Source organism: Apodemus sylvaticus, chromosome 10 (assembly GCF_947179515.1).
Source record: "Apodemus sylvaticus chromosome 10, mApoSyl1.1, whole genome shotgun sequence".
Classification (NCBI taxonomy): domain Eukaryota; kingdom Metazoa; phylum Chordata; class Mammalia; order Rodentia; family Muridae; genus Apodemus; species Apodemus sylvaticus.
Window position 1 is genome coordinate 37,456,345 of NC_067481.1, and position 23,111 is coordinate 37,479,455.

The 23,111-nt window shown below is 37.1% G+C and overlaps 1 protein-coding gene across 5 annotated transcripts in view; it reads left to right on the forward strand.

Moving 5' to 3' along the window:
* Brip1 (BRCA1 interacting helicase 1) overlaps positions 1-23,111 on the forward strand; it is a 145,222-nt gene that overhangs the window by 38,908 nt on the left and 83,203 nt on the right. For all 5 annotated transcript variants that reach the window (XM_052195126.1, XM_052195130.1, XM_052195128.1 and 2 more), the window contains 7 exons: positions 1,517-1,807; positions 6,349-6,570; positions 12,707-12,906; positions 14,569-14,701; positions 17,904-18,058; positions 20,659-20,824; positions 20,935-21,075. In XM_052195126.1, the coding sequence (XP_052051086.1) occupies positions 1,517-1,807; positions 6,349-6,570; positions 12,707-12,906; positions 14,569-14,701; positions 17,904-18,058; positions 20,659-20,824; positions 20,935-21,075 (1,308 nt within the window). The remainder of the gene's footprint in view (positions 1-1,516; positions 1,808-6,348; positions 6,571-12,706; positions 12,907-14,568; positions 14,702-17,903; positions 18,059-20,658; positions 20,825-20,934; positions 21,076-23,111) is intronic.

The window sequence follows — 23,111 nt, forward strand, 5'->3', positions numbered from 1 at the left end:
TTCCATTTTCTCTGTGAGTATAAGTTGTTAGATATTGCAACATATGTAATATAAACCACACGTCAGCTGTTTCCTGCTTCGCTGTTGACAAGGGCCCCATTCATAACTCTTCTTTTATCCTTTCAGTGAATAAGTAATTATTCAATATAGAAGGCAGGATATTTGGAACTGGCTATTTAATGTGGCAGCACTCTGTAATGAAATCTGCTGTTACTGGCAACCGGAGAGGGGAATGTAACAATTCCAGCATGACTGTAACGTTATCTGCTTTGACTGAATGTTTATTTGGCACATCAGTGAACCTTTTATCCTAGTGAGTGACAGCCCCAGAAGGGTCACATTTACATCCATTCTATCATGTATTGTAATATTTAATGGTGGACAAGGTTGAGTGAGACTAGGAGTAATTTGAACTTGCTTTTCCACTGAACTGAGGCTAAAAGACAGCTTGATCTCCAGTATTGTGGTGTAACATACTATGACTTATCATTTGTTTATGAAGGCTAATCTTACTGATTACAATTTTTTTAATGCAGTAAGTAGAGTATTTGTTCTACAAAACCGAATATTTCCAGTGTAAATTCTTTTAAATGGTTGTGCTGCTTACCTTTTCCCTACCAGTGACTGTTTCACTACATTTCTCTTACATGAAGCTTCATTCTGTCTCATTTGGTGGAGGAATGAGAGCTTTGAAGGGAGTGTTTATTAAGAATTTGTGAATTCTCATAGCATTAAACTTGCAAAAAAAAAAAGGCATGGGCAGAATTTGGAAGCAGGAATTAAAATCAGGTAAATTGTAGACTGTATTCTTGAGATTTCATTGCTGTATTTAAAGAGACATTTACATGATTTAATTTATAATACTGAATTAGCTAGTGAGCTTGTCCAGTATGAGTTATTTTGGTAACAGCTTTCTGGTGGGTTTTCATTTCACACATGTAATTGGATTTCAGGCATACTTGTTCCATGAAAGCAGCCTGTTTTCACTCACTGTAAAATGTTGATATTTTTTGCATTCATTTTCTTGCCTTTGCTAGAGAATAATTTTCTTTACTCTTTGTAGTGATGCTTAAGATTCAGCTTGTTATATCTGTTCTTTTGTTAACCATCTCTCAAATGCCTTTTTTAAACATGTAGCATATTTGAGCTGTGCTGTGAGAAAAATTATCAGTTCTATAATGTCACAAGTTCACATGAGACCCAAGATAAACTGATGATTTTTCAATCTGTCATATCATTTAAAAACGATAAATTATAAAAGAGAAGGGTTAAAATGTACTTTAAACATTTGGAATTGAAGAGTCAGTATGATATGTCAGAGAGAATGTAGGTGTGGAAAGACTTTCTGAGTTTGAGACGATAGAGGACTAATTTGTATATGAGGCACAGTTTCTTCAGTGGTAGATTTAGACTGTAATATCTGAAAGTGTCTTGGACTATTGTGATTCATTCTGAGAGATGTTACAATGTTTGCCGCGGTGGCCTAGACAACTTCTGTTTTCTTTCCTTGTTTCAGCCTGATGGCCTTTGTTCCAGGTGCTCTTGTTCTGCCAAACAAGGAAATAACGAAGAATCTGCAAAGACTGTTAAGAAAGATCACGGGGGACAATCCAAGAGACCTAAAATTTATTTTGGGACACGAACACACAAGCAGATTGCTCAGATTACTAGAGAGCTCCGTAAGACGGCTTATTCAGGGGTCCCGATGACTATTCTTTCCAGCAGGGATCACACCTGTGTTCATCCTGAAGTAGTGGGAAACTTCAACAGAAATGAAAAGTGCATGGAATTGCTGGATGGGAAACATGTGAGTAAAATTACTTTGATTTAAAGAGAAAAAAATAAGGCTGAAAAGATTCAAATTTCTTGATACATGTTCTATGTATTTTTTAGTGACCATGGAGTAATATGAAAATCAAATTAATTCCTGGCTTTGATATTTTTGGAAAAAATATTTTGCCATAAGAAAATCTTGACTCACATTTAAACTAATAGAATTTGGTTTTAAAACTTATTAATTTCTGTTGTATTCAGATATAATATTTTTTCTTTTAAATCCCTCTACCAAAAATAGTTGATCATGGATGATGTCAGATGAAGGGGTAAAGATGTTTTAAGAATCTTATCTAATTAGATCTAACTAGCATATTATATATATTTAAGTATAGTTTAAACTGAACAAATTCTGAAATTTTTAATATTGAAATACATGATTATTCTAATTTATAATTTTAATTAGTACATATTTTTTCAAAAAATTATATGAGATTATTAAGTTTAAAACAATGTCATACATGATCTTAAGTTTTTCTAGGGAAATAGGTGTGGTATGAATTTAAGACAGGTACACTACCATAAGATGCTTTTGTAAATACCTTTTTAATTCTAGGCAGTATTATTTTGGGAGTCTATATTAGTGTAGCTAATGTGCTTAAAAATTGAAGTTGTAAGTATGAGATTATACTCAGAAATATTCAGTGAACCAGTATATAAAGTGAGCAATAATATATTTTGAAAATTTTTTGTCTGTTATTTTATCAGAGTTGACTCTACATAGAAGACTGTGAGTCAGAGTCCCAAGAGTTTTTTCACTGATGTTCACCCCCTACCACAGAATATGAATAAATTATGTTTCATTGTTCTTTCTTTCTCAGTGCTTTAGAGAGTTTACTCAGGTGTTTTAGGCCTATTCATGACATTTTAACAGCTGTTTAGCTTTGTGGTAGAAGAGACTGTATAGTTAGTATAAGAGGTTCTATGGACAAGCTTGAGTGACTTGTTCAGAGTAAGGAAGAGAATATAGACTTAATCAAAATCACTCTTGAAATTCTGTAGTCACATTTGTTGCCATTCATGTTCTTTTTCATTAACTGAAGAATTGTGTGGAATCTCTTCACTGTTTATGCTTTAAAGGTACTCCAGAAAAACTGATTACCGCGTTTAAGTCGTTTTTTGTGAGCTGCTAATTGCTTTGCTAAACTCAAATGCTGGCTGCCATTAAGTCTCTTTTCACTTGTTCTTGACAAATTATGCATTTGTAGGAAATACATAAGTTAAAATATATTGTCGAAAGCAATTAAAAATTTAAGGCAGTCTTTTGTATAATATTCTAGAATCCTGCATTTTATCTTTATTTTCAAGTTCGAGTCATGTAAAAAATAGTAAACTTGAATGCTCAGAATTTTTTATTGGCTCAAAATGAACATGTATTTTGTTTTTGAATATTAGTGATGGTTGCTTGTGGCTTGCTATATCCTAGCTCCATGTCAAAGCACTTAGCTTCTTGGTGTACATGGTGGTTCTTTTCCTTGTTCCCAAGCTCTCAGAGTAATTTGGTATTGTAATGAGGGCCAATTACAAAGTCACCATAGGTGTCTATGCTTGCTATGGCTGATTTACCAAAGCAAAGTGATAAATAGATAACCAGCACTGAGGGAAAGGAGTTTAAAGTGTGATAACGCTCCAGCCAGCAGACTTCCTTCTGGGTTCTGTTACAGGGCTAAAAGGGATGCGCCTTTGGCTGCACTATCAGCCTGCGCAGAGCTGTCGTTCTAAGAGCCCTTCAAGTGTAAACTTTCTGATTATTTGGCTTGATCTGAAGGACATGTGCTTTTGTTCACTGCTTCTTTTAAAGTGCCTCCATACTGGAAAGATAGGCATCTGTCTGTTAAAATTAATTTTTTATTTCAAGTGAGAAAAGAAAATTAAAGTTGAGCCATAAATGCCAATTCTTTAAAAGATATTTAAATATAGATCATCTTATTTTTAAAAAATTCAAATGAAGCAGTTGGAAGGAGGGCTCAGAAGTTAAGAGTACTTGCTATTCTTCCAGAGGATCAGGGTTCAATTTCCAACACCCACATGGCAACTCACAAATGTCTGTAAATCAGGTTTTAGGGAATCAGATACCCTCTCTGGGCACCAGAAATGCATGCAGTGCACATACATACTTGCAGGCAACACATACCTGTAAAATAATGATAAACAAACAAATAAATAAATAAAGTCTTGGCACTGTGGTGCACAACTATAATCCCAGCCCATGGAGACTCATACAGGAGGATTCAAATGAAGGCTAACCTGGGCTACATAATAAGATCCTGCTTTCCCTCACCTCAAAAAGAAAATAAAGTACATGGATAAAAGAGTCAAAGCTGGCCCAAGATGAGGAATCCTGTTGTCCAGCGTCCTCTGTACTCCAAGGAAACCACTGTAAAGTTGTATGTTTATCTTGCCAGAATATTTAAAAATAAAACATGATTATTTGCTAGAGTATGTACATATTTATTCTTTGAGCAAGAACACTTTACATAATCTTAAGTATACTCTACTTTATACATTCAATGCATATTTTTCTCATTATAACATCGTTAGAGAACCTAGCAAGTAATCCACTCACTCAGAAGGGTATATCATTTGTTTGTTCATTTTGAGACAAGGTCTCATTATGTAGCTTTGGCTGGCCTGGAACTCAGTCTGTAGACCAGGCTGGCCCTCTCAAAAGATCACTTGCTTCTACCTCCGAGTGTAGAGGTTAAAGGCATGTACTAACATTCCCAGCCTTATAAGGGTATATCTTTTGTATAAATTTACTTAACATTGTGCTATTAATCATAGAAGATGAGTTTAGTTACAGAATTTTTTGTTTTGGCTTGGATTTTTGGGTTTTTTTGTTTTGTTTGCTATTAAATTCTGCCCTTTATAGTGACATTGATAATAAAAATTATTAATAATATAAAACAGTATTATACTATTAATATAAAAGAATTTTGAGGGTTTGGCAAATTGCCCATTATTCAAAGCTTAAACCTTTGTTAAATTTTTTGTGATATGACTATTAGTTTCATACATTTTATTCATTTACCTAATTATTCATGTTAGTTGGAAAATTGCTGTGGTGCTCAGATAGACCTACTTACTGCCTTACTGCCTCAGCCTCCCAGGTACTTGCATTATAGTTGCTGGCCACCATGATGGGCTGATTTTATACATTTTTTTAATTTCTTTTTAAAATGTATGTATATGTGATGAGCCTGCATGCACACTACATGGAGGCCAGAAAAGGCATCAGGTGCCCTGGAACAAGAGTTAAGGTAGTTATGAGTTGCCATGTGTGCTGTGAACCAAACCCAGGTCTTCTGCAAGAACAGTGAGTGCTTTTAACTACTGAGACATCTCTCTTGCCCCCTTTTTATACAGTTTATGTTCATATATGACTTTCATACTTCAGGTGAGTATTAAAATTTTAATTTTTTATTAATACTTAAAATAATTGTTTTACTTCTGATAACATAATAACAAAGACATTAATAGATATCATCAAAAAATAGGGATTATCGTTGGACATCTTGTATGATACAAGGACTGGAGATTGTGACTCAGTGGTTGAGTACTAATCTAGAATATGTGAGACCCTAGATGCAATATCCAGTACCACACAAACAAGAATATCCATTCAAAGAAATGTTATACCTTAATAGAAACTATAAAAAGTACAAGTTAAAACAGATTTTTCTACCTTTAAAATGGGGAAAGATGGGGACTGAATAATATAATTTTGAATCTTGGGGATACTCCTATATTTAGTGAACTTTATTGTAATCATCTTTTATTTTTCCCTCAAGATAGTCTTTCTTCTTTCTTTCCCCCCTCCTCTCCCTTCCTTGTTTTCTTACTTCCAATATTGTCACATGGCTTAAATTTGAAAAGGGACATGAAATTTTCTCCCTATTCCCTTCACCTAATTCTGCTTGTTTGTTTTCTTATTTTTCCAGACAGGGTTTCTCTGCATAGCCCCTGGCTGTTCTAGAACTCACTGTCCTAGACCAAGTTGGCCTTGAACTTAGAGAGGTCTGCCTGCCTCTGCCTCCTGAATACTGGGATTATTAAAGGCATCTGTACCACCACCCAGCATCCTAATTCTATTCTAAAAGCAACAAGAGCTGCCATTGCCTTGTTCATCATTTCAGAAATGCTATGGCTAATGTCATGGCTACCACAAACAATTTAAGAATACTTTTCTCAAGTTTATTTTGTATTTTAAGTTCTCTCTCATTCTGAAACAATTACTATAATTTCTTTAAATGGTTTTGAATATGGCCTGTAATTCCAGCTCCATGAGACAGGAGGATCACCTGAGCCAAGTAGTTCAAGGTCAATATGGGGAACATAGTGAGATCCCTGGGTTTTGGCTGGAAGATATGATTCTGATTATAAATATGGAAGTATTTATTTTCCCTATAAAGTATTGGCATTTGTTTTTAGTCATGTTTTTTAAGTTCTGAGATAATCTTATTTTACTCCTTCAATTCCAAAGTTGGTTCACATATCACTTATGTCTATTTTCAGGGGAAGTCTTGCTATTTCTATCATGGTGTTCATAAAATTAGTAATCAGCAGACACTGCAGTATCTTCAGGGGATGCCCAAAGCCTGGGACATAGAAGACCTTGTCAGCCTCGGGAGGAAACTGAAAGCTTGTCCATACTATACAGCTCGAGAACTGATAGATGATGCTGACATAGTTTTTTGTCCCTACAACTACCTCTTAGACCCACAAATAAGGGAAAGTGTGAGTATATATAGAAATTAGAAGTTACTGCTTACTGAGATCAGTGATGAATGGAAAAGCTTCTGGATGTTTTGTCTTTTTCCCCTTTGTACTGAATGTACATAAACAGAGTACCAAAAATCATGTTCAAAGGTGAATTAAGAGGTGACTTTTAAACCCAGGCTTGACTGAGTCACATTGGGCTGGAGGAATCTTGGTTGTGCTGGGCTGTCTGCTTTGTGATATTGAGCGGTATCTCTGGTTTTGTCTCTGAGATGCCAATCGAATCCTCACAGTTGTTACCATAAGGTATCTCTAGATACTGCTATATGTCCCCTGTGGCACAAAATTGTTCCCATATAAGACCGTAATATAACCATTGTTCTCTCCCCTCATGAAGTTAAGAGTTGTTTGTTTGTTGGTTTGTTTGTTTGATTTTTGAGACAGGGTTTCTCTGTGTATCCCTGGCTGTCCTAGAACTCGCTCTATACACCAGGTTGGACTTGAACTCAGAGATCTACCTGCCTCTGCCTCCTGAGTACTGAGATCAAAGATCTGTGCCACTACCACCTGGCAAAGTTAAGAATTATTTTAAAACATTTCTCTGGGTGGGGGGAAGCTATCTTCAAGAGCTTATATATGTACTATGAAAGTTGTGCATTGTAAATTTTTTTCGTAATGAACTTTAAGTTTTATTTGTTTGCCCAAATCTTATTATAATTACTATAGCCTAAGATGAAGAGTAAACAGGTGTAGCCAGTTACTGTTCTATTTGGGTGTGACTGTACAGCTCATGTTAGCTTTCTGCTCCTTTTTTCTGTTCCAGGGTTGTTTTGGTTTGTTTTATCTTTAGGACAGGATTTCATATACCCCAGTAAATTAGCCTTGAACTTGTTATGTAGCTGAGGATGACCTTGATCATCCTGCTTCTACTATCTAAGTGCTGGGCTTGCATGTGCAAGCTGCCACACTCAGGCCTTGCAGTTCTAGCAGTCCAACTCAGGGTTTAATCCATGTTAGGCAAGTACTCTACCAGCTCAATCAAAGCTGTAGCTCCAGTTTTTAAAGCTCAAAATTAATAGGCACTTACATTTTTTTGATATTTCATTTAATTTTTTTTATTTTATGTGTATTGGTTTGCCTGAATGTATATGCCTGTGCAAAACATGTGTGAGGTGCCCAAGGTCCAGAAGAAGGTGTTAGACCTCCCCATGAACTAAAGGTATAGACGGTTTTGAGCCCTCATATGGTTGTTGGGAATTGAATGCAGATCCTCTAGAAGAGCAGCAAGTGCTCTTATACACAGAGCCATCTCTCCAACCTCAATTAGGCATTTTATTTGCTACCATACCACTAACCTCTGCTACTGTACCTTCTATTTGTTAGCTCATTTTTTTAAATTCCCTTTACATCCGACTCACTGCCCCCTCCCATTTACCCCCTCCCACAATCTTTTCTCCCATCCTTCCTCCTCTTCTCCTCTGAGCAGGTGGGCCTCCCTTCCCAGGTATTCCCCCATGCTGGCACATCAAGTTTCTGCAAGGCTAGGCACATCATACTCAGAGGCCAGATAAGGCAGCCTAGCTAGTAGAGCATATCCCAGAGACAGGCAACAGCTTTTGGAATAGCGTCTGCTCCAGTTGGTCCACACCCACATGAAGACCAAGCTGCACATCTGCTATGTATATGCGGGGAGGCTGAGGTTCCGCCGGTGTATGTTCTTTGGTTGGTGGTTCAGACTCTGAGAGCCCCAAAGGTCCAGGTTAGTTGACTCAGATGGTCTTCCTGTGGAGATCCTATCCCCTCTATCCTTCATACCTCAATCCTTCCTCCAATTCTTCCATAGAATCCCCAAGCACCATCCACTGTTTGGCTGTGGGTATCTGCATCTGTCTGAGTCAGCTGCTGGGTGGAGACTCTTAGAGGACAGTTATGCTACACTCCTGTCTGCAAGCATAACAGAGTATCATTAATAATGCCAAGGGTTGGTGCTTGCCCATGGGATGAGTCTCAAGTTGGGGCAGTAATTGGTTGGACATCTCTCTTGTCCCTCCCCCTACCTGATGCTGAACATCCTCCCCCCATTACTTCCCATCCTCTCTCCTAGCCAGTTCCCTCCTATCTGCCCCTTATGACTATTTTTAAAGATTTGTTTATTTCCTTATCATGTGTATAGTGTTCAGCATGCATGTATACTAACACACCAAAAGAGAGCATCAAATCTCATTACAGATGGTTGTGAGCCACTATGTGGGTGCTGGGAATTGAACTCTAGAAGAGCATTCGATGCTCTTAACCTTTGGGCCATCTCTCTAGCCCCTCTTATGACTATTTTATTGCCTATTCTAAATGAAATTCAAGCATCCTCACTTGTGCATTCCTTCTTATTTAGCTTCTTGGGCTCTGTGGAGTGTAGCATGGGCATCCTATATTTTATGGCTAATATCTATAAGTGAGTACATATCATGCTTGTCCTTTGGGGGCTGGATTATCTCCCTCAGGATGATATTGTCAAGTTCCATCCATTTGCCTGTATAATGCATGATGCCTTTGTTTTTAGTAGCTGAATAATATTCCATTGTATAGATGTGCCCCATTTTCTTTATCCATTCTTCAATTGAGGGACATCTAGGTTGTTTCCAGTTTCTGGCTATTATGAATAAAGTTGAACAAGTGTCTTTGTGGGATGGTGGAACACCTTTTGGTTATATATCCAGTTGTGGTGTAGATATAACAATGTTAGTGAGGATAATCTTCATGTTACTTTTATTCTATCATTCCCTTACTTAAAAATTGATTTCTTCCTTTGCTGTGGGTTAGGGTCCATATCTAAGCTTCATTTTAAGATGCTCAATAGTCTGGCACAGAACTGCCCCTTCAGCCTCACTAAAGCTCCCATCCCTAGGCCTTGAGCACCTGAGAGACTCCCAGAGATTCCTGTGTCTCCGATCACACTTGTAGCAGTGCTCTGCCTTGCCCCTGGCCTACTGGAATTTCTGCTTTTGACACTCAGTCTACTTCTGTTCTTCTGTAGTTCTTTTTCAGGCTCTTCCAGACCTGTGTATGTTATTACTTTCTCAGAATAATTTATTGGTAATGAATAGAATTTCTGTGTTTTATTACTCAGGATTCTTCTCAATTGCAAGTTACACAAACCCAACTTGAAAAGAAATTTTTTTCATCCTTCACAAACATTATTAACACATTACCTATAATAAATTAGTAGTAAGGAAGCTCATACATAAGATGAATACAAACAAAAAATTATGTGTACTGAATGAGAAAAGGACTGAGGCAGTTGTGAGTAGACAATCTTCCCCTATCCCAAAAGTCTCTGAAGAAGGAAATGGAAGAAGACCTCAGAAAATGGAAAAATCTCCCATGCTCATGGATTGGCATGATTAATATAGTTAAAATGGCCATTTTGCCAGAAGCAATATACAGAGTCAACGCAATACCCATCAAAATCCCAACTCAGTTCTTCATAGAGTTAGAAAGAGCAATTCTCAAATTCATCTAGAATAACAAAAAACCCAGGATTGCTAAAACTATTCTTAACAACAAAAGAAATTCTGGGGGAATCAGTATCGCAGACCTCAAGCAATACTACAGAGCAATAGTGTTAAAAACTGCATGGTGTTGGTACAATGACAGGCGAATCAATGGAATAGGATCGAAGATCCAGAAATGAACCCACACACCTATGGCCACTTGATCCTCGACAAAGGGGCTGAAAACATCCAGTGGAAAAAAGATAGCCTTTTCAGCAAATGGTGCTGGTTCAACTGGAGGTCAGCATGCAGAAGAATGCGAATGGATCCATCCTTATCTCCTTGTACTAAGCTCAACTCCAAATGGATCAAGGCCCACCACATAAAGCCAGACACTCAGAAGCTAATAGAAAAGAAACTGGGGAAGACCCTTGAGGACATCGGTACAGGGGGAAAGTTCCCGAACAGAACACCAATAGTGTATGCTCTAAGATCAAGAATTGACAAATGGGACCCCATAAAATTACAAAGTTTCTGTAAGGCAAAGGACACCATCAAAAGGACAAATTGGCAACCAACAAACTGGGAAAAGATCTTCACCAACCCTACATCCAACAGAGGGCTAATATCCAATATATGCAAAGAACTCAAGAAGTTAGACCCCAGAAAACCAAATAACCCTATTAAAAAATGGGGTACAGAGCTAAACAAAGAATTTTCACCCAAAGAGCTTCGGATGGCTCAGAAGCATCTTAAAAAATGCTCATCATCATTAGTCATTGGGGAAATGCAAATCAAAACAACCCTGAGATTTCACCTTACACCAGTCAGAATGGCTGAGATTAAAAACTCAGGAGACAGCAGGTGTTGGCGAGGATGTGGAGAAAGAGGAACACTCCTCCACTGCTGGTGGAGTTGCAAATTGGTACAACCACTCTGGAAATCAGTCTGGTGGTTCCTCAGAAAACTGGACACATCACTTCCGGAGGATCCTGTTATACCACTCCTGGGCATATACCCAGAGGATTCCCCAGCATGTAATAAGGATACATGCTCCACTATGTTCATAGCAGCCCTGTTTATAATAGCCAGCTGGAAAGAACCCACGTATCCCTCAACGGAGGAATGGATACAAAAAATGTGGTATATATACACAATGGAGTACTATTCAGCCATTAGAAACAATGAATTCATGAAATTCTTAGACATATGGATGGAGCTGGAGAACATCATACTGAGGTAATCCAGTCTCAAAAGATCAATCATGGTATGCACTCACTAATAAGTGGATATTAGCCTAGAAAATTGGAATACCCAAAACATAATCCACACATCAAATGATGTCCAAGAAGAACGGAGGAGTGGCCCCTGGTTATGGAAAGACGCAATGTAGCAGTATAGGGCAAAACCAGAACAGGGAAGTGGGAAGGGGTGGATGGGGGAACAGGGGGAGGGAAGAGGGCTTATGGGTCCTTCAGGGAGTGGGAAGTCAGAAAGGGCGAAATCATTTGAAATGTAAATAAAAAAATATATTGAATAAAAAAAAAAAGAAAAGAGTTTTAATAGAATTAGTCAGCTTTATCTTCATTGTGACAGCTTTGTTCTCAGGAAGTCCTTTTCATGTGGGATCAAGAACAACCACAAGCAATTAGCTAATCTGGAGAAAAGAACATGAACGTGCTTTAATCCCAACAGACCCTCTGCTTGGCCCAGCTTGGATGGCATATCCATTACTGTATTTGATCTGGTCTCTGGCCACAGAAGATTGGATACTTAAACTGATGAGCCTGGTTATGAGCTTTATTTTACCCTTATTGTAGGAAACATGATGTCATTTGATTTACAGATTAGTAATCTTCCAGGTTCATGCTGGAGAAGAAGTGTTCAAAATGAAGAGTCATAGACCAGACAGAAATGAGACAAACATGTATGTTGTTTTAGAATTATTTAATCTGTATTTTTGTTTCTCTTCTAAAGATTTTCTATTCAGGGATACAGATGTATCCTCATTTGTTAAAGTGCTTACATAAGAAGCATGAAGCCCTGTGCTTAGTCACGACACCACACACACACACACACACACACACACACACACACACACACACACAGTTTGATGATCATGTTAAATTTTTTCCTGAATGCTTCCTTTTTGTACAGTTGTATATACCTTCTCTGTAGCCAGTGGTGCTGTGATCCATGCTCAGTTGAAAGGCACATTTTCATTGAGAGATTGGTTACCAAGTGTTTTGGAGTAAGAAGTAGTGGGCTCTGGTGTAGAATTGTATCTCTGGGTGTGTTAGTGTTTCTGACATTTTTAAGGCTTGAGTGTCAACTCCTTAATAGAAACTGCACAAGCAATATTGGCCTATATTGTAAATTTTTAAATGAAATCTTTTACCTATTAAATCCACTTAATTAAATGTTTTAATAGAAAATTATTTTGGTGCTAGAGATGGCTCAGAGGTTAAAAGCACTGACTGCTCTTCCAGAGGTCCTGAGTTCAATTTCTAGTACCCACATGGTGGCTCACAACCATCTGTAATGGGATCCGATGCCCTCTTCTGGTGTGTCTGAAGAGAACTACAGTGTACTCATATACATAAAATAAATAATTTTAGGAATTAAAATTTCTTTTCAAATAAAAAGAAAGTTATTTTATCTTACAGATGGATATAAAGCTGAAAGAACAAGTTGTCATTTTAGATGAAGCTCATAACATTGAAGACTGTGCTCGGGAATCAGCAAGCTACAGTGTAACAGAAGTTCAGCTTAGGTTTGCTCGGGATGAGCTAGATAGTTTGATCAACAGTAATATAAGGAAGAAAAGCCATGAGCCCCTACGAGATGTGTGCTATAACCTCATCAAGTAAGAATTTTTGTCTGTCTGTGTTCATAGTGTCTTTTTGTATTAAAGACATGTTTTATTATGTCAGGGTATTTTAAAGTTAGTAAACTCAAGGATGCTGAAGAGATGACTCGGTGGCTCAGAGGTACTCATACTTGTGCAAGCCAACACTTCAGCCACTAGGCCATCCCTCCCCCCAACTAATTCCTTGTATTCATATGTGGTTGCTGCCCAGTCTGAGAGCTGTGGGGTTGAGAATTATCCCCAGCACTGCTAAAGCCCAAGTCTGGGCCTCTAGTCCTGATCTCGCCCACAGTATGAGTCTCATAAACAGTTGATTTTTTTATATGTGTTAAAATATCTAATATATTTTACCTTTAAATCCAGAACAAATTTCTCCCTTTGCTCTATCTACTGCCTCCTCACTCTCTACATTCAGTTTTTCTCATCTAAAGAAACAGTCTGTCAGCTCCTCAAGTCAAGCACTAAGTTTGATCACTGTTTTACCTCATCCTCCAGTTAGTCACTGAGTCCCTACAGGCGCCACTTGTACAGTGTGCCCCAAGTCACCCTGTGTCTATGGTCTCAGTGTTACCGATAGCTTCCTCATATGACTCTGCTTTCATTCTTTTCTTTCTCTCATAATCCATTCTGCTTGGGAAGTCTGAATCATCCTTTAAACACTTAAAATGCTTTCTTATTTAAAACTTTATTTCAAACTTTGGATAAATCCCAAATTTCTTATCCTTGTGCTAACCAGTCTATTTCCAGTTTAATTCCATAACACTGTATCATTTTCTCTGTTGCCCAATGTGAGTCCCACACTGACTTTCTCTCAGGCCCTCAGAGGAGTGAAGCTTGTTAACTTTGCACCAGCTATTCTTTCTGTTCAAACATTTGTTTTTTCAAATCCCCTCTGGGACTGGCCACTTTTCTGCATTCAATTGTTGGAAAATAAGTTCCAGGAGAATCTTCACAGACATTAAGATTACAGTAACTGCCAAGCTGTGATTAGCTTTCCTTTCCTGTCAGGACTCTCCACTGTGTGCTGGGGACCGACCCTACAGCCTCATGGACACTCTGCCCCGGGCTCTGTCCTTGGCACTGATATTTCCTTTCTCACATTTTTGTCTATGTTTCTGACTCCTTCTAATAGACTTGGGTTTCCAGAGGAGTGAGGACTTGGCTGATGTTGTGTGCTGTTGTCACTTTTACTCACATCTTTGCTATAAAATGACATTCAAGCTTTTATTTAGTGAGTGTGCATATATATATATATATATATATATATATATATATATACACACACATATATATGTATATATATGTGTGTGTGTATGTATGTATTTTCAGGTAATTCTTTTGTTGTAAATATGCACCATAAATATTTGTTTTGCATTCATTTTATGTGATTTGATATAAACACCTCATACCCATGAGACTTAGTAAAGCAATGCAAATCCACAAAAAACTCACATTTGTTTCTTTCTTACTTCTACTTATGTCAATGCTTATTTTACAATAGGAAATGTGCTTTTTTGGAGATGTGTTAATCCATGCTTGTGTCCTAACAACATCAATGGATGCATACAAATCCATGTATGGTTAACAGTTATCCACTTCTGGTGAAACAGTACATCTAAGGATGACATTGGTTAATTGATTGTTTTGTTTTAATTCCAGTTGGTTAGAAACAAATTCTGAGCATCTCGTAGAAAGGGGTTATGAATCGTCCTGTAAAATATGGAGTGGAAATGAGATGCTCTTAAACTTATACAGAATGGGCATCACCACTGCTACTTTTCCAGTTTTGCAGGTAAGATGCTTTTTCCCTACCCATGACATTTAGCCAACTAGGTGTCATTTAGGAGTGAGAAAAACCATAGCACATCTAGTAAAAGTCTAGAATTTTAAAAACTAGTAGTTTAAAATTGTTTTAAATTTTTCTTATCTAAATCTGATAATCTTTAGATGATGGCCCAAATATATTATTTAGTTTGGGCAAAGTAAGACTTTAAAGGAGTTTTCCTTTACTCACAGCTAAAAGAAAACAGTATTTTTAGAGTATAAGTGTTTTATGTCAATTATAGTACTTAAAATTTCAGAAAATAGAAAGTTCCTAATTTGTATACTAAAATAGAAATTGGAAGTTAGTGGAGACCTTTAGGAACCTCATTGTGAATATTTGCATATTCTTCTAGATGGAGGTTTCATACTTTTATCATAGTCTCAAGAATCTACACACCCTTTAGCACATAGGGATAATAGTATTTTGTTCTTTTTTGTTCCTGTCTGGTTATCTAAACTAAGGACTTTTGTTTTTTGTTAAGAGCAGTTTTAAATATAGAGAAAATTAAATGGAAAGCTCAGAATTCTCATTATTATATTTCATCCTAACCCCCCCCACACACACACTAGTTTTGCCTCTTGAGAATAGTCATAGAATATACTTCTTTTTTTTTTTTAATTTATTTATATATTTATTTACATTTCAAGTGATTTCCCCTTTTCTGGACCTCCACTCCCCGAAAGTCCCATCAGTCCCCTTCCCTCCCCCTGTTTTCCCACCCAACCCTTCCCACTTCCCTGTTCTGATTTTGCTCTATACTGCTTCACTGAGTCTTTTCAGAACAAGGGGCCACTCCTCCGTTCTTCTTGTACCTCATTTGATGTGTGGATTATGTTTTGGGTATGCACTCACTAATAAGTGGATATTAACCTAGAAAACTGGAATACCCAAAATATAATCCACACATCAAATAGAATATACTTCTTACAGTTCATGAATCAGCATCAGTGTGTCATCGTCTCTTAGAGTCCCTGTTTTTCCTGACTGCTCTGTCCCCATGTATATAGTTCAACTAGGCTTTGCCTAGCCACCCTCCATTAAGGCATCATACAGAATAGATCTGCAGTCCGAAAACATCCTCTATCTCATACCTCTTCGTGCCTCCTACACCCTTTGACACCCCTGAAACCTAGACAAGCACTCATCTCCTTGCTGATTCTGTAGTTTTGTCTTCTAGAATGCCTTGTGATTAGAATCATACTATATATAAGTCTTTCCTGTAGCAATATGTAGTTAAGTTTTTTACATGTAGTGTGTGTGTGTATGTGTGCATGCACTCGTGCACAAGTGTGAATCTGCATCTGTGTCTGCATTTGGTGTTAGATAATCAGTTGATGCCCTAGGAAGGCTATTTCTTCGCATTTTCCACAGTTCTTTGTGTAGGATTGTGGCCTTCTTCCCTCTCCTTCCACATTAACATGCCTACTTTGCTTGTTCAGTTCTTATTTAGGCGTTTATGTTGGTGAGACTTTATAGGTATGGCCTAGCACACAAAATATCACAGCAAGTTCCTGTTTCTCCAATTGTAGTCTTTCCACATATACTTTGTCTTCTACAATGATTCCTGAGTTAGGTTCAGGAATTATCTTGTAGATGTATCTTTTGGGATTGGGCTCCAAAGTTCTGCATTTTGATTCATTGTGGTTTCTGTGATGGTCTCTGTTAAAGAGAAGTTTTCTTGGTTATGTGGTAAGGTCTACATTTAATGGGCTAAACTCGGAAGAGAGATTTGAAGGAGGATTCTTTTTTGTTATTTAAGATTTATTTATTTTTATTTTGTATACAAGTATATACCTGCATGTATATAAGTGTACCATGTGCAAGCCTGGTGCCCATGGAAGTGAGAAGACGACTTCAGATCCCCCTGAAACTGGAGTTATAGACAGTTGTGAGCTGCCACATGGGTGCTGGGAACTGAACCTGGATCCTCTATAAGAGCAGCCAGTGCTCTAACCACTGAGCCAGCGTTCCAGCCTTGGCTCTTTTCTTTTCTTTTCTTTTCTTTTCTTTTCTTTTCTTTTCTTTTCTTTTCTTTTCTTTTCTGTTCTGTTCTGTTCTGTTCTGTTCTGTTCTTTTTTAAGACTTAATAGTATTGTATATGTTTTGGTTTTCATTTTTGGAGATAAAGTCTTACTTATGTATTATAGTCTGGCCTTGGACTTGCTAGATACACCGACTAACCTAAATTCTAGCTTTCTGCCTTTATTCCTAGGTGCTAGGAGATCAAGCATGTGTTATCACAAGTGGTTTATATGTGTTTTATTTTATGTTTTATTCATTTCATTCATCACTAACCATATTCTTACTTTTCCTTATGGAAAGATGTGTAGGCTGAGGGGTTCTGGGTCACTGATAGCAGCCTATGCTTACCCTGCAGTGCATCTGCTCTTATCTTTATTTTCTTTTTTATTGTTTCTCTAAACTGTTTAAATTTTTCTTATCAGGCCTGGGGTATGCTCATTAGAATTCCTGCCTGGTAGTCTTTTTGTTGTTGTTTAGTTTTGTTTTTTGAGACAGTTTCTCTGTCTGTCTGTGTAGTCTTAGCTGTAAACCAGGCTGGCTTCCAACTCATAGAGATCCACCTGCCTCTGTCTCCTAGGTGCTGGGATTAAAGGCTCTTGATACCTTGTCCTGCCCTTACTACCATTCTTGAAGACCCGGAGTCATCTACCAAAACAATAGCAAGAAAAATGAATATTAGTAAAATGTTTATCATATGATAGCCTCATTACTGGAGTTATTTGCTATATATAATTCAGGCATTTAGGGGGAAAAAACTTAATTCAAATCCATTGGTGCTTTTAAAAACTTAGTTCATTGCTTCTGAAAGGTATTAAATAGCACACTAATTGCCTGAAGAAGTTATTCTCCTAAATGTCTTTATTAAAGTGTCTGACTTAGAGGAATATTGGCTAACATGGAAATCCACACTCCATTGCTGGGCTTGGGAAGATTCTATAGGCAGCTATAGAATGCCTAGTGTGCAGAAAGCCCTGGCGTTTCATCCTAACTACTGTGGTAGGTAAAGAGGCAAAAATAGAAATGCAAAGTGATTTGAGTTTTTGCGTTCATGAATGAATACCTGCTTCACATTTTGGTTTGTATTAATACTTTGCAAAGGATTTTCCTTCTGTCACCCCTTTATGAATAATATGATAATTTCTTACAGAGACATCTCTCAGCTGTTCTTCAAAAAGAAGAAAAAGCAACATCAATTCATGGTAAAGAGGAGGCAATACAAATACCTATTATTAGTGCATCAACTCAAATCATGCTCAAAGGACTCTTTATGGTACTTGACTATCTCTTTAGAGAAAATAGCAGGTAAGCCTGTTTTGTTGGGATGTTGTTGTTATTGTTGTTGTGTTTTGTTTTTAGTCTTTTGTAAGTAAGATAGCTCAGTGGGTAAAGGTGCACTTTATATAAGCTGGCAACCAGAGTTCCATCCCCAGAGCTACATAAAAGTGGAACGAGAGAACCAATTTTACAGGCTGTCTACTGACCAACACATGCTGTACATGCTGCATACTGTAGCATACGTGCACACAATAATAAATGAAATTTTTTAAATCAGCCAGATCAGTGTTGTTTTTAACTTTGTAGGGAATTCGTTAAATGTTACAACTATATAGATGTATAGATTGTTTTGACAGAGACTCAGATCAATTGAAATGTGTCTTTTTCCGCATTGTTGAAAATAAATATTGAAATCAGTTATGTGCACTTAATTAACTCTTCTTTAACTTGTAGTCCTCTAGTGCTAAGTTTAAGCAGTTTCATTTCCTTTTTAATATAATTAGAATCTGTGTCTATCAGTATTTGAAAGTTCTTTTCTTGTGTATATTGCTTATTTTTATTTAAGACAGGATTTGTGTATCTCAGACTGGCTTCAAACTCATTATGCGGCAGAGGATGATCTTGAACTCCAGATTATCCTGCCCTCGCCTCCCCAGTGCTGGGATCACAGGCTTATGTTACTGTGCCAGCCTATCTCTTACAAGTTATGTAAGAGTTATGTATTACAAGTTATGTATTACAAGTTATGAAATATACATGAAGCTTTTTAACCAGTGTCAGAGACACCCCTGCATCTGCAGTCATCACTACCATTCAAACGGGTTTTATGTGTTTAAGCAGTTGCTCCCCATGTTACTGTTGCCTCATGTGACTTACTTCACTTGGTATGATTTATCAGAGTTCTTCTGTGTACAGCATATTTAAAATTCCTTTCTATGGGTGAATAATATTGTACTACACAAATATGCCACGTTTTTGTTAACCTTTTTTAGTTAGGTATTTAGGGTTTTTACCTACTATTTATAATACTGCTATGACTATTTGTGTACAGATAGCTGTTTGAGTCTCCTTTCATTTCCTCTGGATTGATGCATTTTACCTGGTAGTGGAGCTGAAGATCATGTGACAGTCCCATTTAACTGTGAGGAATGCCTTAGTGTTTTGCACCGCAGTTTACCGTTTGACCTTTCCTTTAGCAGTGTCTAAGGTTCTTACTCTTCATGTCCTTGCTCATGCATTCTTTTGTTTTGGACATTCAAAAAAAAAATAGCTATCCTACTGAATATCGTGTGATTCCTCTGAATGGTTTTGATGTGTATTTCCTGAGGACAGTCAATCCTGTAACTTTTTTGCGTACCTGTTAGCCAATTGTAAGTCTTCTTTATAAAAATAATCTACTTAAAGTCAATTGTCCATTTTTTGACTTGCTTCTTTTAACTGTTGGTTTGCATAGTTATTTGTGCAGTTGGGGTACTAATCCTCTGTGAGATATAATACTCTTATGGTTCACTTTTACTATGTTTTGAGTCGTGAGTTGTCTTTTTACATCTTCGTTGTCTTTTTTTTTTTTTTTTAAATATAAGAAAATTATTTTGTTCTGGGAGAATTTTGGTCTCATTGCTTTCCTAACTTTGCATTGCCCTGCCTTACCATCCTGAGCTCAGGGACTGTATATGTGAACCACACAGTTGAGCAGAAATTTTTTAGTTACAAAGTCTTGTTTGTTTAACTTTCTTTTTTAATGTACCTTAGAGTTTTATAGTTTGGGGCTTTGAGTGTATTTATAAAATTCTCTTCACAATTACTGACTTGAACTTGAAGATCTGATTTCTCTAGAGATGAAATTAGGGGTGAAATGCTGTGGGCGCATAGATGAGAATAACACATTTTATCAGGAGTAAGCCTGGGTATTTTATAGATTCTTAGGGACACAGGTTGGGGATAGGATCATATATACTCTGGTTCAGCAACCTTATGAAAAGAAACGCAAGATGAAGATCCAGGAAGGTGGCTTGGCAGGTAAGGTGCTAAAGGTAAAGACTGATGACCCAAGTTTGATCCCTGAATACACATGGTAGGACTGACTGGTTCTTGAAAGGTGTCCTCTGACCTCTACATGAGGTCATATGCAGATCCTGGAAAAAGCATGCCCACACACATACACAAAACTATTTATTTTTAAGTTTTATAATTATTTGCTAACACTTTTAAAACTTTGACTAAAATTACCTTATTTCCTCACACAATAAAAAGGCATAACTTGTCTATGACTTTCTTTAACCACAATTCCTATTTTCTACTTGGTAGATATAAGGTAGAAAGCATGAAGTTGAGTTCTGGTTCTGACATGGTTTATTTTACATCATGTTTAAAATGAATTTGGAAAGTGGCTAATGAGGTTAGCCAATTACATTTTTAATATTTCTTATAAGAATTTGTTGAATTCTGTGATTTCATGGCTTAATTTACACCAGAATTCCTGAGTTAATTAGTGACGGGGATAGCATTTTCTTTTTGTGGGAAGGTATGACACTGTTGAATTTTAAAGTTACCAGGTTTGATATGTATATAGCTTGATCATTATGTTTTATGTTTTGTAGTTCAATTAGCATTGTCTTTCCATTTAGATTTGCAGATGATTATAAAGTTGCTATTCAACAGACTTACTCCTGGACAAATCAGATTGCTATTTTTGATAAAAATGGGGTCTTGGCTGTACCGAAAAATAAGAAACATTCACGACAGAAAATTGGAGTTAATGTGCTAAACTTTTGGTGCTTAAATCCAGCCGTGGTAAGCTCATTCTGTCCTAAGTGCATCTAGTCTTGACCAGAACCAGCAATTAAATGGCTGTGTTCAGCTTTTTAAGAAGATGATCTCATCTGTCTGATGTTTCTTTGTAGGCCTTTTCAGATATTAATGATAAAGTACGGACCATTGTTCTAACATCAGGAACACTGTCACCCCTGAAATCCTTTTCATCTGAGCTTGGTGTCACATTTAGCATCCAACTGGAGGCTAACCATGTCATCAGTAACTCACAGGTAAGCTGTTTGGCTCTACCTTATTGATTCTCTCAGTCTTTTTACCTGAATATAATTCTATATAAATATAAAGATACCATAAATTCTTATAAGCAAAGTCTGATAGGAGATTAGCATGTTAGTTTTAGAGTAAAAGAAAATCTTGTCAGCTCCTTACAGACTAACAGGGTCCGGGAAAGGAAGGACTGAATGCCCTGGAAGCTTTATTGCGTTGGGTTCAGTGACTGCTTCAAATGCCTCCTTTGAGTACATAGGATTTCAAGGCAAGAAAATATTTGCTTTTCTACTATAGTTCCTACTTGTAATTATGTTTCTTTTCCATTAGACAGTGATATATACTTATTTTATTTAGTCTTTTTTTTTTTAAATCATGTTGTGGGTGTACCTTCATGAGTTTATGTGTGCTGCATTCATGCAGATGCCTGCATGGGCCAGAAGAGGAATCCCTGGAACTAGAGTTGCAAGAGTTGTGAGCCAGATCATGTGGGTGCTGAGAGCCAAGTTCAGGTCCTTTGTAAGAGCAATACAATACATAGTCAGTGAGCCATCCCTCAGTCACCGCTTTGGTCTGTTTGTTTTGTTCTGTTTTGTTTTGTTTACACAGCAACTTTTATGGCCCACACTAACATCAAACTTGCTATGTGGTCAAGCGTGACTCCTGATCTTCCTGCCACCACCTCTCAAATGCTGAACTTGTAGGTTTGAGCCAGTACTTCCGGCTTTGTTTTTATGAGTAACTTAAAGTGATTAACTACTTACTTAACATCATACTTATGTGCCTGTTGTGGTTTTGTGTGTGTGTGTGTGTGTGTGTGTGTGTGTGTATATGTTCACATACCTACATACATGTTTACTTGTGGTGACATTTCAGTTGCTTGAAAACATGCTGACATTTGATGGTTGGGACCCATAATTCTAGTCTGTATAACAAAGAATTTACTTTCTAATGTGCCAGAACGTGCCTGTTGAAAAGCTTTGCTATTAGCAATAGTGACGTGAGTGCACAGGTTCCACATTTCATGCTGCCTTGTTTAGAAGCATAAGTAAATGCAGGTTAGCAAATTCAATATGATTTTTTCATAAGGTTGCTAGTCTATACTGTAATTATGTTTCACCCTAATGTACGTAGTCCATTTATCCTGGACTGCTACTGAATCATAATAATAATGCTTATGGTGTAATTGAGTGTTGTTTCAATATTGTCCATTAGCTTAAAAATTACTCTTAAGTCTCAATTAAAATACCCATGTAGAATAAAATTACCATCTGACCATTTTTCAAGTGCACCGCTTAACGTTACATATAGCCACAGTCAGTCTTAAGAACTTTTTCATTTGTAAGCAGAATCCTTGTTTTTTTTGTGATTGGCTTTTTGTTTTGATTTTGTTTTTGTTTTTACTTGGCATAACACTTTGAAGGTTTGTTATACTGTCGATGATGTCCTCAATGTTCATCTGCAGCAATGTGTATCAAATTTTCTTTTTATGCAGCATAATATATCACTTTATGACTGCCAAAATTTGTTTAGCTATCTGTCTATTGATTTTTCCTAACTTTTTCTTTAGAAAAATTATGAATTTTAAGGCTGGAGAGACACAGCTCAGCAGTTTAAAGTACTTACTGCTTTTTCAGAGGACCCGAGTTTAGTGCCCAGCATCCACCTTGGGTAGTGGCTCACAGGTGCCTCGTCACTCCAGATACAATGGGGTCTAACACTCTGGTTTTCATGGAACCGACACATAAACATATACAAAATTAAAAATAGTAAAAATTTCTGAGTTTGAGGCCAGCCTGGTCTACAGAGTGAATTCTAGGATATCCAGGGTTATACAGAGAAACCCTGTCTCAAAATCAAATAGAAAACAAAACAAACAAATAAAAATAGTAAAAATAAATGTTTTTTAACATAAATTTAAGATGAGTTGAAATAATTGTATTAACATCTTTTGTTTTTTGTTTTGTTTTGTTTTGTTTTGAGACAGGGATTCTCTGTAAAGTCCTGGTTGTCCTGGAACTCACACTGTAGACCAGGCTGA